This window comes from Erinaceus europaeus, chromosome 19 (genome assembly GCF_950295315.1).
Source record: "Erinaceus europaeus chromosome 19, mEriEur2.1, whole genome shotgun sequence".
NCBI lineage: Eukaryota > Metazoa > Chordata > Mammalia > Eulipotyphla > Erinaceidae > Erinaceus > Erinaceus europaeus.
In genome coordinates this window covers 67,312,752-67,328,389 of record NC_080180.1, presented here as the reverse complement: position 1 = coordinate 67,328,389, position 15,638 = coordinate 67,312,752, and the positions used below count along the sequence as shown (strand labels likewise).

Below are 15,638 nucleotides of genomic sequence, written 5' to 3'. Positions count from 1 at the left end.
CCTCCCCGGCCTTGGGTCATCATTTTCCAATGCCTGTTTTTAGGAAGTCTTAACATGATGTGATACAGGAAAAAGGAAATCTGTTCACTGCATTTCTGTTTTTTCCCCACGAGAGCACTGGAACTATATACAATGGAATGCAAGCTGCTCTGTTTGTCTCTTTAAAATTGTATTTTCATGTTTTTAGTCCACAGCCAGCCAAAGAAGATATTGCAACTCCCCTGCCTTCTGAGAAAACCCCAACAAGTGTTAATCAGACTCCTGTTGAAGCGAACGAGTTCCCACAGCTGCCCGAGGGCTTGGAGAAGAAGCCTGTCGTTCTCAAATTCAGCACCATGCTGGATGGCGTAGCCATCGGGGCCGCGCTGCTGCCGTCACTGAAAGCAGAGTACAAGATGGGCAGGATGCGGAGCCACGGCATGACCGGTAGGTGATCACTCTCATGTGGCTTCCTCAGAGGACAGGGGACTAGCTGCTCAGACGTGGGGGTCCCAGCATCACAGGTAAATAACCGCTCAGATGTGGGGCCCCAGCATCACAGGTAACTAACCGCATCAGATGTGGGGTTCCTCAGCATCACAGGTAACTAACCGCTCAGACGTGGGGCCCCACAGCATCACAGGTAACTAACTGCATCAGATGTGGGGCCCCAGCATCACAGGTAACTAACCGCTCAGACGTGGGGCCCCAGCATCACAGTTAACTAACTGCTCTGATGTGGGGCCCCCAGCATCACAGGTAACTAACCGCTCAGATGTGGGGCCCCCAGCATCACAGGTAACTAACTGCTCAGATGTGGGGCCCCCAGCATCACAGGTAACTAACCGCTCAGATGTGGGGCCCCCAGCATCACAGGTAACTAACCGCTCAGACGTGGGGCCCCAGCATCACAGGTAACTAACCGCTCAGACGTGGGGCCCCAGCATCACAGGTAACTAACCGCTCAGACGTGGGGCCCCCAGCATCACAGGTAACTAACCGCTCAGACGTGGGGCCCCAGCATCACAGGTAACTAACCGCTCAGATGTGGGGCCCCAGCATCACAGGTAACTAACCGCTCAGATGTGGGGCCCCCAGCATCACAGGTAACTAACCGCTCAGATGTGGGGTTCCTCAGCATCACAGGTAACTAACCGCTCAGATGTGGGGCCCCAGCATCACAGGTAACTAACTGCATCAGACGTGGGGCCCCAGCATCACAGGTAACTAACCGTTCAGACATGGGGCCCCAGCATCACAGGTAACTAACCGCTCAGACGTGGCGTTCCCCAGCATCACAGGTAACTAACTGCATCAGACATGGGGCCCCAGCATCACAGGTAACTAACTGTATCAGATGTGGGGCCCCAGCATCACAGGTAACTAACCGCTCAGACGTGGGGCCCCAGCATCACAGGTAACTAACTGCATCAGACGTGGGGTTCCCCAGCATCACAGGTAACTAACCGCTCAGACGTGGGGGCCCCAGCATCACAGGTAACTAACTGCTCTGATGTGTATGGGGCTTTACAGCAAGTTCTGTGTGTCTTTGGTTTGTGTGAAGATTAAATAGCTTTCATTACTGCACTCTAAGGTTCCTGGGTTAGGAAGGAAGTGCCTGCTGCCTCCTGCGTGACCAGTGTGGGCCCTGCCCTCATGGGAACTTGTGGAGACGCTCACCTACCAAGCCCTGCCTCCAGCTTAGATTTCTGCCTCTTTCAGAATCGAAAAGCTTGAATAACTTGGTATATTTATCTTCTCTCTTGGGCCATAAGAGAATCTCATATAATCCCCCATACGTTTTTTATTTCTGATTAACAGTGGGTCACAAGTAGGGTTCCAGGGGATAGTTCTGCACTGCATCCACCACCAGAGATCTGTGTCCCCACCCTTCTACCTCCCATAGATAACCACCATAGTTCCCATAAGTCTTAGAAACAGTTTCCTTTATTAAATATTTATTTATTCCCTTTTGTTGCCCTTGTTGTTTTATTGTTGTAGTTATTATTGTTGCTATTGTTGGATAGAACAGAGAGAAATGGAGAGAGGAGGGGAAGATAGAGAGAGGGAGAGAAAGACAGACACCTACAGACCTGCTTCACCACCTGTGAAGTGACTTCCCTATGGGTGGGGAACCAGGGGCTCGAACCAGGATTTACATCAGCCCTTGGGCTTTGTGCCATGTGCACTTAACCTACTGTGCTACCGCCCAACTCCTCGAAACAAGTTTCTTATATATTTTTTCTACTATTAGTGATTAAATAATGATTGATAAGATGATAAGATAATAGGGGCACAACTCCACACAGTTCCCACCACCAGAGCTCCCCTGTTCTTGATCCCTCTGGGAGTGTGGACCAAAGATCTTTATGGGGTGAATATTTCCTATCAAATGTTTTGCAGTCTTTCTTTTTCATATTTAGAGTTTATCCTCATGGGATTGTTATTTTTTTAGTGTGAATTGAGATGTAGAGCTTTTCAGTTAGCGTCTTTTACAGGCTTAGGTCATTTTTTCAGTAAACCAACCCAGTTTTGTCTTGTAGGTGTTGGTTGTGGGTAGTATGTATTTCAGGTCCTCCATGTTTCCTTGCTTGTTTCTGTACTGGTATCATATCACTGCCTGACTTTCTCTCTCCTAGGAGTTCTCTGGGTTGGTTTTGGTACCTTTGTATACATATTCGAATCAGCCATCAAATTCTCCAGAGCAGCCTGTTTGGATTATTTATTTAGTTTTTGCCTCCAGGGCTATCGCTGGGACTCAGTGCCTGCACTACGAATCCACTGCTTCTGTGGCCATTTTTTCCATTTGATTGCCCTTGTAGTTGTTATTATTGGATAGGACAGAGAGAAACCGAGAGAGGAGGGGAAGACAGAGGGGGAGAGGAAGACAGACACCTGCAGACATGCTTCATTGCTTGTGAAGTGTCCCCCCTGCAGGTGGGGAGCCGGGGGGGGGGGGTGGTGGGGCTCGAACCAAGATCCTTGCTCGGTTCCTTGCGCTTTGCACTGTGTGCGCTTAACCCGCTGCGCAACTGCCCCCCACCCCAATTTGGATTTCTTTTTAAAAAGTTTTTATTTATAAAATGGGAACACTGATAAAACCATAGGATAAGAGTGGTACAACTCCACACAATTCCTGCTACCGGAACTCTATATCCCATTCTGCCGGGCTAGCGTCATGGGAGAGAGATCAGGAACTTGGGAGAGAGACCAGGAACTCGTGGCGGCGTGGTAACACGATTCTTTATTCATGCGGGAGCTCCAAGTCGGGCGTGAGCACAGCGGGTTAAGCCATGTGGCGCCAGACCACAATGGCCACCTCCGACTCTGCACGCCAGCCCTTCTCCAGGTCATGACGCAGGAGAGAAAAGAGAGAGAAGAAGAAGAGAGGAGAGGTAAAAGAAAGTGAAACAGAAGTGGGCTTTATAGGGTAAAATCGGAAGTGGCAAGTCAGAACGGAGATGGCTGGGAAAGGGGGAGGAGAAAAGAAAGAGTGGGAAGGTAGAAAGCTTCCGTAGCAACAGTCGCTAGGGTTTTAACTGGCGGGATTAATATACCTGGCAGGCAGGGCGGGTCTCGAGGTAGAAAGAAGACAGATCAAAGGAATGGGTAGGCAATCTTTCAGGCAAAACAGTGATTATGTAAATAGGCCATAGTGTCAGCAATGCAGCACGGAGCAGGTGGAGCTGGTTTAATGCCGACATCATCCCCTCCCCTGACAGCTTTCCTATTCTTTATCCCTCTGGGAGCATGGACCCAGGGTCATTGTGGGATGCAGAGGTGGAAGGTCTGGCTTCTGTAATTGCTTCCCCGCCGAACATGGATGTTGACAGGTGGATCTGTACTCCCAGCCTGCCTCTCTCTTTCCCTAGTGGGGCAGGGCTCTGGGGAAGCAGAGCTCCAGGACACATTGGTGGGGTCTTCAGTCCAGGGAAGCCTGGCCGGCATCCTGATGACGGGGAGGGGGTGGGATATGGAGATTGGGTGGTGGGAACTGTGTGGAGTTGTACCCCTCCTACCTTATGGTTTTGTTAATTAATCCTTTCTTAAATAAAAGAAAAAAAAAGAAAGAGAGTTAAGGTAGAAAGCAGAGCAAAGTGTTGATTAATCATGAACCTAAAAGCACAAATATTGTGGAGGAGATTGGGGGTCTCCATTTTGGAAAAGCTATTTTAGGTCTATTCCAAGGGGCCCATGAATATACTAGTTTTTTTCCTGAGCCTGACATCTAATATGCAGGTGACCTAAGTTATTGTCTGGGAGGAAGGTGTCATAGTTGGAAAAAGGACCAAAAAACTGGATCAGGGAAGACAGTAGCTCTCAAATATGGGGAAAGTATATAAATATTGTTAACTGTAAGCCCCATTGATCTAATATGGGGCCCATAGTCAGCACAGGAGCCTGTGTAACCTCTGCATCTCTGTAGGTCTGAGCTCACATTCCATGGTCACAGCTAGGAAAGTGCCAGGCTGCACTAATTTCAGGACCCATCATCCTTGGGTGATAGGCACAGTATACTATCCAACCTCCCTCCGGAGAATGAAACATTCCCTACCATTGTTGATTCACATTGAGGACCAGGTCCAGTAGGGGCCCACAGAGGAGTCCATTATGTTGTTCCTGATGGAGATGACCAGTGACAGAGGTGAGAGAGATCTGTTGGAGGTCTAGGCCCATCATGTCTGTGTGGGAACCCCAGGACTCCCTGACTAGGGCCCCAGGTGATGGGGTGGTCTGGTAGTGACTAAAGAGCCATCATTAAAGTGTGCCGGTCTCTTGCCCTTATCTAGCTTTTGCAGTCCTTACTTTGTCTGACAGGGTTAGCTTTGGAGTGACTGAGGGAAGTGTGATAGAAGGTAGGTGAGGAGGGTGTCTAGGTCTAAGTAGCAACTATTTCATTAGGTACGTTATGGCGTCTCTTTAGATCTTGCTGCTTGCTCGCTCCATTTATTGACTCACTGCAAACTGCTGTGCACTTTTGCTTAAGGTCTGTGTTTTCCCCAACTCCTGGATACATGTACTTACGCCCCATCTCATGCACCCTGGTCTGTATCTAGGTTTTGAGGTTTGTTAAGAAATGTACCACCCTGGGAGTCGGGTGGTAGCGCAGCGGGTTAAGCGCAGGTGGTGCAAAGCACAAGGACCAGCATAAGGATCCTGGTTCAAGCCCCCGGCTCCGCACCTGCAGGGGAGTCGCTTCACAGGTGGTGAAGCAGGTCTGCAGGTGTCTGTCTTTCTCTCCCCCTCTCTGTCTTCCCCTCCTCTCTCCATTTCTCTCTGTCCTAACCAACAATGACAACATCAGTAACTACAACAAGGGCAACAAAAGGGAATAAATATTTTTTAAAAAAAGAAATGTACCACCCAACATGAATTTAAGGAGTCCTGTGAGTTAGGAAAGTTCTCACCAGAGTGATTTTTATAGGAATTTAACTGAATCATAAGTTTACATGGAGGAATGCCAACATTGATTGATAATCAGATGATAATATAGCTTTCCTATTCCTGGACATCTCTTTAGGCTTTATTCACTATTTTTTAAAAGAAAGTTAGAAATATGTATATATTCTAGAGCCAGGCAGATAGCTCACCCGGTGGACTCGTGAATACTGTCAGAGTTCTTCTTTTGAATCTTCTGAAATGAAAGGTCTCATCATTCTGTTAACATCAGCTGCACTAACAGAAAGGACTCACACACATAAGCACGTGGACATGTTCCTTTTTACCCTGTCATGCCCGAATGGTTTTGTGTGTTTGTTTAGAATTACCTTTCTGAGCAACTAGAGCTTCCTGCTTCTGGAAGACTTTATAGTGGACTCCAGGGGCAGAGCTGGGTCCGGGATCACACCTGACATTCATGTTAGTGGAGAAAGCATTCCAGACAGGAGCACTGCTTTTCAGCACTGCCGTGGGCCAGCCTCCATCTGGGGTGCTCTCACCATGCACCAGCAGCCCTGGCTTGCTGGGGAATGAGCTTGAGGGCACGTCGCCTGGTCTGTGTCATGTGGGGCCTGCTTGGCTTTAGCAAGACTCCTGCTGCGTGTCGTGCCCTCCTGCCACACAGCACTTGAGCAAGTGGCCTGAATGAGTAGTTTACACTGTGTCCAGCTACATGCCAACTTGTTGATTTATGTGTTCACACTGACAGTACTAAGGCTCATGCTATTTCCTTATTTTGTGTTTACTCCTTGTAGGAGTTATTTTTAAGATCATAGATACTTGTATACTTCTGTACCTTATGCATGTAAACTTAGCGGATTTGACAGTTTCACTGTTACCTGCAAGTTGGTAGCTAGCCACTCTCCCCTGAAGAAAACAGAGGAATAACGTGCCTTGGAATTTTTTTCTTACAGGTGCACAGACCAGATTTACTTTTGAGCTGCCAAACCACAGGTTACGTTTTACTTCAAAAGTCTCTGCCACAGACATGTCCACTATTCCTCCTTCTGCCAGCCTCAACCTTCCTCCCGTCACGATGTCAGGGAAGTACATAATGGAGGAGCATGACAGCCACTCTGACCAGGTGTGGAGTATCGACGAGCTGCCTTCCAAGCAGGGGTACTACTTGCAGGGGAACTACCTGCGCTGCGTGGCTGAGGTCAGTGACTCCTCGGGCCGTGCTGCCCTCCCCACCCCGCCCTACGGCCACCACAGCCCAGCCAGTGTGCAGAGCTGAGCTGACGCCTGCCCAGTGCCCCTCCCCACCCCGCCCTGCGGCCGCCACAGCCCAGCCAGTGTGCAGAGCTGAGCTGACGCCTGCCCAGTGCCTCTCCCCACCCCGCCCTGCAGCCACCACAGCCCAGCCAGTGTGCAGAGCTGAGCTGACGCCTGCCCAGTGCCTATCCCCACCCCACCCTGCGGCCGCCACAGCCCAGCCAGTGTGCAGAGCTGAGCTGACGCCTGCCCAGTGCCTCTCCCCACCCCACCCTGCGGCTGCCACAGCCCAGCCAGTGTGCAGAGCTGAGCTGACACCTGCCCAGTGCCTTACAGGGACCCCAGTAGTGTTCAGTCTGTCCTGGGGCAAGCACATCCTCTTCACAGGAGAGGATGTCTCATGAATCACCCAGGTATTCATCTTTGATGACAGGTAAAGGCCCATAGAGAGATGGTTGCATCAGTGTGATTTCTGTGCTAGTGGAAGTCAAAAGTCTGGTGTGAGGTCCGTCTCCTCACTTTACATCCTTTTCGCCTGGTATGTGGTAGGCAGGTCAGCTGGTATTCTGATTTAATGTGGTGGGAATCTGAGGGCTAAGTTCTCTAGATTTCATACAAGAGGGAAACCACCAAGTAGTTGTCTTTCATCTTTTTTTCTTATTTCATTAAATAATAATAATAAGTAGCCACCTCCAGTTCCATCCATTTTGTCCCAAAGGACACAACATCATCTTTTTTGATTGCAGAGTAGCATTCCATGGAGTGCATGTTCCGTAACTTCTCTAGCTAGTCTCCTGTGGATGGGCATCTAGGCTTCTTCCACTCTCTGGCTGTTGTGAGCAATGCAGCTGTGAACACAGGGGACACACACATGTCTGCTCAAATCAGTACCGGCCCTAGAGCAGCAGATCCTTCCTGCCTACCGACTACTGTTTTTCAAAAACGTCTGGTGCAGGCCTGTAAAACACCTCACTTGGACAGCGGGCTTTGTCATTTGTTTGATCCAGGTTCAAGATGAGACCCCACCCACTGTATTGGAAGCAGCTTCAGTGCTAGGTCTTTCTCTCTCTGCTTCTCTGTCTCTGCCTGAGGCCTGGGGGGTGGAACATTCTAAATATGTATGTGGAACAGCCTATAACCCAAACAGTATCAGGTCAGTGAAAAACCAAGGAGTCGGAGTATTTCCAACCCTTTCAGCATATCAGTTTTTTTCTTTCTTTCTCTCTTCCTTCCATCCTCCCTCTTCCCCCTTCCCTTTCTGCCTCCCTCCCTTTTCTTTCCCAAGAGAGGCAGAGAGTTAAAGAGACTATTGCTGCAAAGCTTCCTTCAGTGTGATAGGCTCTGAGCCCAAACCTGGGTTGCAAGCATGCAAAGCAGACACTTTGAGCTGTTTGATCAGGTCAGCATATAAATTCCAAATACGGTGGAGATAATTGATTTTCCCCCTTGGAGTTGTGTCTGAATGCTAAGAATAAAGCATGTATTCAATTTGAGTGAATCTAATACTCGATTTGGTTTGGCAGGTCGGATCCTTTGAACATAACCTTACAACTGACCTGCTAAACCACTTGGTCTTTGTGCAGAAAGTGTTCATGAAAGAAGTTAATGAAGTCATCCAAAAAGTCTCAGGTGAGCTAGTATCTCTCTCTGCAGAGTAGCTGTACCATCTCCAGGAAGCTTCTCTGCTGCCTCCCCTCCAGTCTCTCCTGGGTCACGGGGGATGTGTGCACAGGATTTACACATGCTCCCTGGGCACCTGAGTCACGGGGGATGTGTGCGCAGGACTTGCACATGCGTCCTGGGCACCTGAGTCACGGGGGATGTGTGCGCAGGATTTACACATGCTCCCTGGGCACCTGAGTCATGGGGGGATGTGTGCGCAGGACTTGCACATGCGTCCTGGGCACCTGGGTCGTGGGGGATGTGTGCACAGGATTTACACATGCTCCCTGGGCACCTGAGTCACGGGGGATGTGTGCGCAGGACTTGCACATGCGTCCTGGGCACCTGGGTCACGGGGGATGTGTGCACAGGATTTACACATGCTCCCTGGGCACCTGGGTCACGGGGGATGTGTGCACAGGATTTACACATGCTTCCTGGGCACCTGGGTCACGGGGGATGGGAGCGCAGGATTTACACATGCTCCCTGGGCACCTGAGTCACGGGGGATGTGTGCGCAGGACTTGCACATGCGTCCTGGGCACCTGGGTCGTGGGGGATGTGTGCACAGGATTTACACATGCTCCCTGGGCACCTGAGTCACGGGGGATGTGTGCGCAGGACTTGCACATGCGTCCTGGGCACCTGGGTCACGGGGGATGTGTGCACAGGATTTACACATGCTCCCTGGGCACCTGGGTCACGGGGGATGTGTGCACAGGATTTACACATGCTTCCTGGGCACCTGGGTTACGGGGGATGGGAGCGCAGGATTTACACATGCTCCCTGGGCACCTGAGTCACGGGGGATGTGTGCGCAGGACTTGCACATGCGTCCTGGGCACCTGAGTCACTGGGGGATGGGAGCGCAGGACTTGCATATGCGTCCTGGGCACCTGAGTCACGGGGGATGGGTGCGCAGGACTTGCCCATGCGTCCTGGGCACCTGAGTCACGGGGGATGTGTGCGCAGGACTTGCACATGTGTCCTGGGCACCTGAGTCACGGGGGATGTGTGCGCAGGACTTGCACATGCGTCCTTTCTAGAGAAACAGCTCAGTGTCTGTCTCAACCATGTGAATCCTGCTCACCTGGGAACGAAATATGGAGCCATACTAATTTTGAGCCTTAATCAGTCCATGGTGGTGACAGGGCATGTCGTAATCCTTATGCTTTTGCCATATCTCGAGAGTAAATTACAGTTGTGCTTCCAAATCATCTTTGATTTTTTGAACGTTTTTTGGGAGGTGTTAGTTGTATAGCACAGCTGCTGACACATGGGTGCAGCTCTCACCCACCATGACAGGTGTCAGCACTCTCTCACCCCCACTTAGGCCCTTTCCCACCATCCTGCACCAGGCCCTCAGGCCCTCACTGCCCTCCCTCCACAGAGTCCTTTGCTTTGGTGTAATACACCAGACACAGTCCAAGTTTTATTAGTGTTTCCCCCTTCTGTTCTTGTTTCTTTATTCTGTCCATGAGTGGATTCATCCCATATTCATCCTTCTCTTTCTGGCTGATCTCACTCCACATGATTCCTTCAAGCTCCATCCAAGATGAGGTGAAGAAGGTGACTTTATCATAGTAGCTGAGTAGTATTCCGCTGTGCATCTAGACCACAGCTTTCTCAGCCACTCATATGTTGTTGGACAGCTGGGTTGCTTCCAAGAACTGCTTCCTCCCAGGTGGCGAAGTCATGTGCCCTGTCCAGCTAGCCTGTCTCACCCGAATGCACCTCTGGTTTCCTCTGCCTCCGTACCGCTTTACTTTGGCACTTTTTCTGTTCTAGTAGAAAACTCCATGCTTATCACATGCTAACTGAACAGCTTTTGACTCTACTTTAAAATGTCAAATCCCATAAAAGGCTCACCTCTCATTTTTCATCTGTTTGACTCCTTTGGTCCATCGCCAGTGGTCCCTGACTAAAAGGGACCTCCCACCCCACCAGCATGTGTCCCTAGGAGGTGCTGAACCCCACCAACTGCACAAACAGGAGGCAGAATATTTGAAAGAGAAGCATACAGAAAATTTCCCATCAAGGGAAAGAGCAGTTAAATATCACAAGAACAGAAATCATTTTCTGAGGACTGCATGACTGGGGTTAGGTAGGGACTTGCCCCCAGCACCCCCCACCCCATTAAAATTTTTGGGTGAACTGTCACACTCAATTATGAGCATGTTTCCTTATTTTTCATTTTCCACATTTATTTTTTTTTCATTCTTTCTTGGTTTTATCACATCTAACTATAACAACAAAGTTCAAATTTTAGGAAAAAATAGACTAACAAATACATTTTATGAGATCACTTTTGGTTTAATGGCAGTGTTTTAATTATAACAAAAATGATCTTAATGCCTGTGCATTATTCTCCCTGTCATATACATCTGCCTCAGAAATGTAACTTAAGTAAAGTTTCCTACAAACATTTAGGTTCAGAGTGAAGGGACAGCACACACTGCATCCTGTGTGAGGGTTCATGCTGTCAGCCACCAGTCAGCCACCACACAGGGGAGGCTCCGTGCCGCCTGTGGTGTCTCTCCTGCCCGCTCGGCCCCTCCCTGTCTCACCACCACCCCATCCTATAAACAAGTCTGTCAGGCAGGGTAGGAGGGACTGTGCAGGCGCTCAGTGAGAACCCTGGTAGTAAGTAAATGTTGTGATACTTAGAAAGGAAACATTTGTAATACTCAAGGTTGTTTCCTTCCTAAAGAAATTGCTCCAAAACCTGAATTTTGACCTTTTGTCTAGGTGGGGAGCAGCCCATCCCTCTTTGGAATGAACATGATGGAACAGCAGATGGAGAGAAGCCTAAAATTCTACTCTATTCCTTGAACTTGCAGTTTAAGGTAACAAATTAATAATACTGATATTTCTAGAAGTATCTTTCTACTTAATATGTGCTTGTTAGAGAGAATTCATATGTATGCTAGCAAAAAGTATATATACAACTACCAGAAAAGAAGTTTTAACAATTATTTAAACATTCTTTAGGACTTTTTGCATTTGTATCTTAAGAAGCACATACTTTTCATTTTTTTGAAAACTTGGTTACCTTTCCATGTCAGAATATTTAGAACTTTATCCTCTAGAGAAACTGTCAGATTTTTTACAATCACAGTGGTTTGTTTAACATTCCCTTTATTACCAGCATTTTAGCATTTTTTTCTTTTACATATGATGCCAGAAATTGAACCAGAGTCTTAGGTGTGTACATTACCGTTGTGTCACCTCCCTGGCTTAACATTTGTTCTCTATTTCTCGAATGTGTACATGAGAGAGGAAAGAGACAGCAAAAGGACAGAGCACTGCTCTCCCTCCACGGAATTAGTTCTCTTTGCTGCTCTCATGTGGTGTTAGATCAAATCCAGAGCCTCTTTTTTATTTTATTTTTTATTCCTTTCTTTATTGGGGGATTAATGATTTACAGTCAACAGTAAAATGCAACACTTTGTATACGCATAAGATTTCTGTTTTCCACATAACAACTCAGCCCCCACTAGGTCCTCCTCTGCCATCATGTTCCAGGACCCTGCCAGAGTCCTTCACTTTGGTGCCGCACACCACAGGGCTTCTTTCCCACCCCACAGATCTGCTGTTGAACTTCCTCCCTGATTTGTAATCTGCTTCTGATTATTGCTGCTATTAACTACAAAAAAATAACTGTGTGTGCTGGTCTAAAGATATAAATCATTTTTAAAGGATAGTTATAGAAATTTAACCCATGAAAATTCCAAAGTTTGAATTCACAGTACTGAGATGAGAAGGAAAAAGTAATGACATGAGAAACTGGAGAATGTTGCCACTTCTGTGAGCTCCCTGAGCAGCCTATACATGCTCTGGAGCAGACTCTCCTCCTCTGCCTCTCCTCCCCCTCGCCCCTCCTCCTCCTCCTCCTCTCTCTCTCTCTCTCTCTCTCTCTCTCTCGTTTTATTAGGGAAATGATGGTTCACGAGAGTGCTCTCATCACGTGGCTGCATTCTCTCATTCTTTCATGACAGATGTCTGCACACCCATCCCACCACCCACTTAGGCCTCCTGCACCATGTACCCTGTGTCCTCAAAGCCATCTTGGCTTCCTCCCTGAGTCCCTAGCCTTGCTGCAACAGACCACACAGGACTGTTTCATTCTTTTGGAAAATTTCACTTAAATAGTGTGTTGACTCCAGACTCTTTTGTTCCATGTAATGTGTGCTCTGCTAGGGGATTCAAGTGACAGCCACCACTCCATCAATGAGAGCTGTGAGGTTTGAGACTGGATTGATTGAACTGGAACTTTCTAATCGACTTCAAACCAAAGCTTCCCCGGGAAGTAGCAGCTATCTGAAACTATTTGGTAAATGCCAGGTGGATTTGAATCTCGCCTTAGGACAAATTGTGAAGCATCAGGTGAGTGCAGAGTCATGGCTGCTAACTGGTGTATATTCACTTGGCCCGCTTTAACCATTACTCTGCTTATGATAAGTAGTATTTACTTCCCAGAATTTCTGATAGTAAACTATAGTGAAAACTCACTTAGAAAAGCCTTTACATTTTTTTTTTAAAAATTTTATTTATAAAAAGGAAACTGACAAAAATCATAGGATAAGAGGGTACAACTCCACACAATTCCCACCACCAGAACTCCGTATCCCATCCCCTCCCCTGATAGCTTTCCTATTCTCTATCCCTCTGGGAGCATGGACCCAGGGTCATTGTGGGATGCAGAAGGTGGAAGGTCTGGCTTCTGTCATTGCTTCCCCGCTGAACATGGGCGTTGGAAGGTCGATCCATACTCCCAGTCTGCCTCTCTCTTTCCCTAGTGGGGAAGGGCTCTGGGAAAGTGGGGCTCCATGACACATTGGTGGGGTTGTCTGTCCAGGGAAGTCTGGTTGGCATCATGGTAGCATCTGGAACCTGGTGGCTGAAAAAAGAGTTAACATATAGAGCCAAACAAATTGTTGACTAACCATGAACCTAAAGGCTGGAAAAGTTCATATGAAGAGTTGGGGGGTGGGTCTCCATTTTGTAGATAGTTAGTAGGCCTATTTTAGTTATATCCCAAAGGGCCCAGGACTATACTAGGTTTTTTTTTCCTGAGTCTGACATCTGATATGCAGGTGGATCCAAGTTATTGTCTGGTGAGATGATGTCATGGCTGGAAAAGGACCAGACAGCTGTATCAGGGAAGAGAGTAGCTCCCTAAAATGGGAAAGGTGTATAAATATTATTACTGTAAACCCCATCGATTTGATCTGATCCGGGGTCCATATTCAGCATAAGAGCCTATGTGACCTCTGCATCCCTGTGGATCTGAGCTCACATTCTGTGGTCATGAGTAGGAACGTTCCAAGCTGCCCCAATGTCAGGACCTGTCTTCCTCAGGTGTAGCACAGAGTAAGCCTTTACATTTTATTTTAGTATTTCACTAAGTATTTGGGGGGCTTCTTGCTGTAAGTTAATGCATTTGCTACCACATGAAACTAAATCCACCTTCTTCATAAATGTTTGCTTCTAATTTATCCTCATATTTATTGATTTCAGTGCTTTGTACTAAGATTGGTCAGTTCTAGATTCAAGTGCTATCTCCTTCCCTCTCTCTCTCTCTCCTTCCCTCTCTCTCCTTACCTCTCTCTCTCTCTCTCTGCTAGAGCACTGCTTGACTCTGGTTTAAGTGCCTAGGATGGGATCTTGGAGCCTCAGGCAGGAAAGTTTTGTTTGCATAACCATTATGCTATTATCTCCCATAAAAAATGTTGAGAATTTTTCTCTTTTTTAGGCCAGTTATAAAATGTTAAAAAGCTTCTTAGTTACTGTTCAATATTGGCAAATAAGGCTAAAAATATATGCAGCAGTTAATTAGATTCTGTTTTATAAAAATTAACTTTCAAAGCCCATCAAGGGCTTTACAGTTTCTTATTTTGCTAAAGACTCTGCAGATTTTAACCTTTTTTCCTTCTTTAATTTGAAGAACCAATTGGGAAAACACCAGTCACATATTAGAAACTGATTATAGTAAAGGTTATATGTAATAATAAATAAAAATTTCGCAACTCATGAAAAATTCCTTTTTCCAAGTAGTTTATGCTTTTGAAAGGGGGATGGGTCTTCAGACATTCCATAACCTCATCGTACAGAATGTGGGCTGGGCTGGGTGCAGTGCACCTGGTGAGTGCATATGTCACAGAGTGTGGGCATGTGGGCTGGGCTGGGTGCAGTGCACCTGGTGAGTGCATATGTCACAGAGTGTGGGCATGTGGGCTGGGCTGGATGCAGTGCACCTGGTGAGTGCATATGTCACAGAGTGTGGGCATGTGGGCTGGGCTGGGTGCAGTGCACCTGGTGAGTGCATATGTCACAGAGTGTGGGCCCATCCTTGCTTCTCTTCGAGTGGACAGATTATTTCATGTGCTTCTTCTTTGATTTCTGTGATTTAATCCCCAAGGGTTTAGGTCCAGAGTATAAGGAATATTACTGACCAGTTAAGTTGAGGAAATTGTGCTTCTAGTGACATTTCAGCTTTGAGTATTCTTATTAAAACACTTTTCATCATCTAAGTGAGCTTTTGATTTCATTTTAGGTCTATGAGGAAGCTGGTTCTGATTTCCATCAAGTTGCTTACTTTAAAACTAGAATCGGGTTAAGAAATGCCCTCCGAGAAGAGATTAGCGGCTCTTCGAATCGAGAAGCCGTGCTCATCACGCTGAACAGGCCCATTGTTTACGCCCAGCCTGTGGCCTTCGACAGAGGTGAGCGGCACCTGGGCTGGCGACTGGCAGATGCGGCAGTGGCTCTGAGTAAGGGCCGTCTGGGTCTTGAGTGTGAGCCTCAAAGACTTCTTTGATGCACTCCTTTAACTTCTCTGAGTTTGATACAAGTCTGTACATGTAGTTTCTCCTCTTCATGACTGTTCTGCGCCACCTGCATCAGCAAAGTGCCAGCCTCCCTCTCCTGAGTCCCTTGGGCCCCTTCCTCTGCAGCCCCTCTGCACCCCCACCTGTGACCTCAGTTCTGCAGACAGAGCCCAAGCGCTTGCTGCCATTTGACCCTGCTCTGTGGCTGCTCCTCTGGCCCCTCTGCCTGCCTCCTCCTCAGCTCCTCTGCACTGCCACAAAGGGGGGTTTCTGCAGACATCCGTCTGGCTAGAGAGCGGTCTTTTCTCTCAGGGCATGTTCTTTCCACTGTGGCCTCTCACTGGTGACGGAAGCTGCAAGGCCAGGCACTGCATCTGCCCTGTCTGTGTGGTAGGTGTTTCACAGTGAACAGAGGGCTGGGCTTTCTTCTTCCTGTCACATAGGTGCCTGCTTTTGCTGCTCGTTTTTATTTGTCAGTTGGCTGGACCCCCAGAAACCCCTCCATGCGAATAC

The 15,638-nt window shown here is 47.9% G+C and overlaps 1 protein-coding gene and 1 long non-coding RNA gene across 15 annotated transcripts in view; both read left to right on the top strand.

Annotated features, from left to right (window-relative positions):
* The window catches only part of BLTP1 (bridge-like lipid transfer protein family member 1), a 165,083-nt gene that overhangs the window by 107,806 nt on the left and 41,639 nt on the right, over positions 1-15,638 (top strand). For all 14 annotated transcript variants that reach the window (XM_060179114.1, XM_060179119.1, XM_060179117.1 and 11 more), the window contains 6 exons: positions 188-426; positions 6,333-6,577; positions 8,157-8,262; positions 11,044-11,141; positions 12,496-12,681; positions 14,852-15,020. In XM_060179114.1, the coding sequence (XP_060035097.1) occupies positions 188-426; positions 6,333-6,577; positions 8,157-8,262; positions 11,044-11,141; positions 12,496-12,681; positions 14,852-15,020 (1,043 nt within the window). The remainder of the gene's footprint in view (positions 1-187; positions 427-6,332; positions 6,578-8,156; positions 8,263-11,043; positions 11,142-12,495; positions 12,682-14,851; positions 15,021-15,638) is intronic.
* LOC132534670 (uncharacterized) lies at positions 718-1,949 on the top strand. The gene is made up of 2 exons (XR_009546410.1): positions 718-1,026; positions 1,142-1,949. It is a non-coding gene; the product is annotated as an uncharacterized LOC132534670 (long non-coding RNA).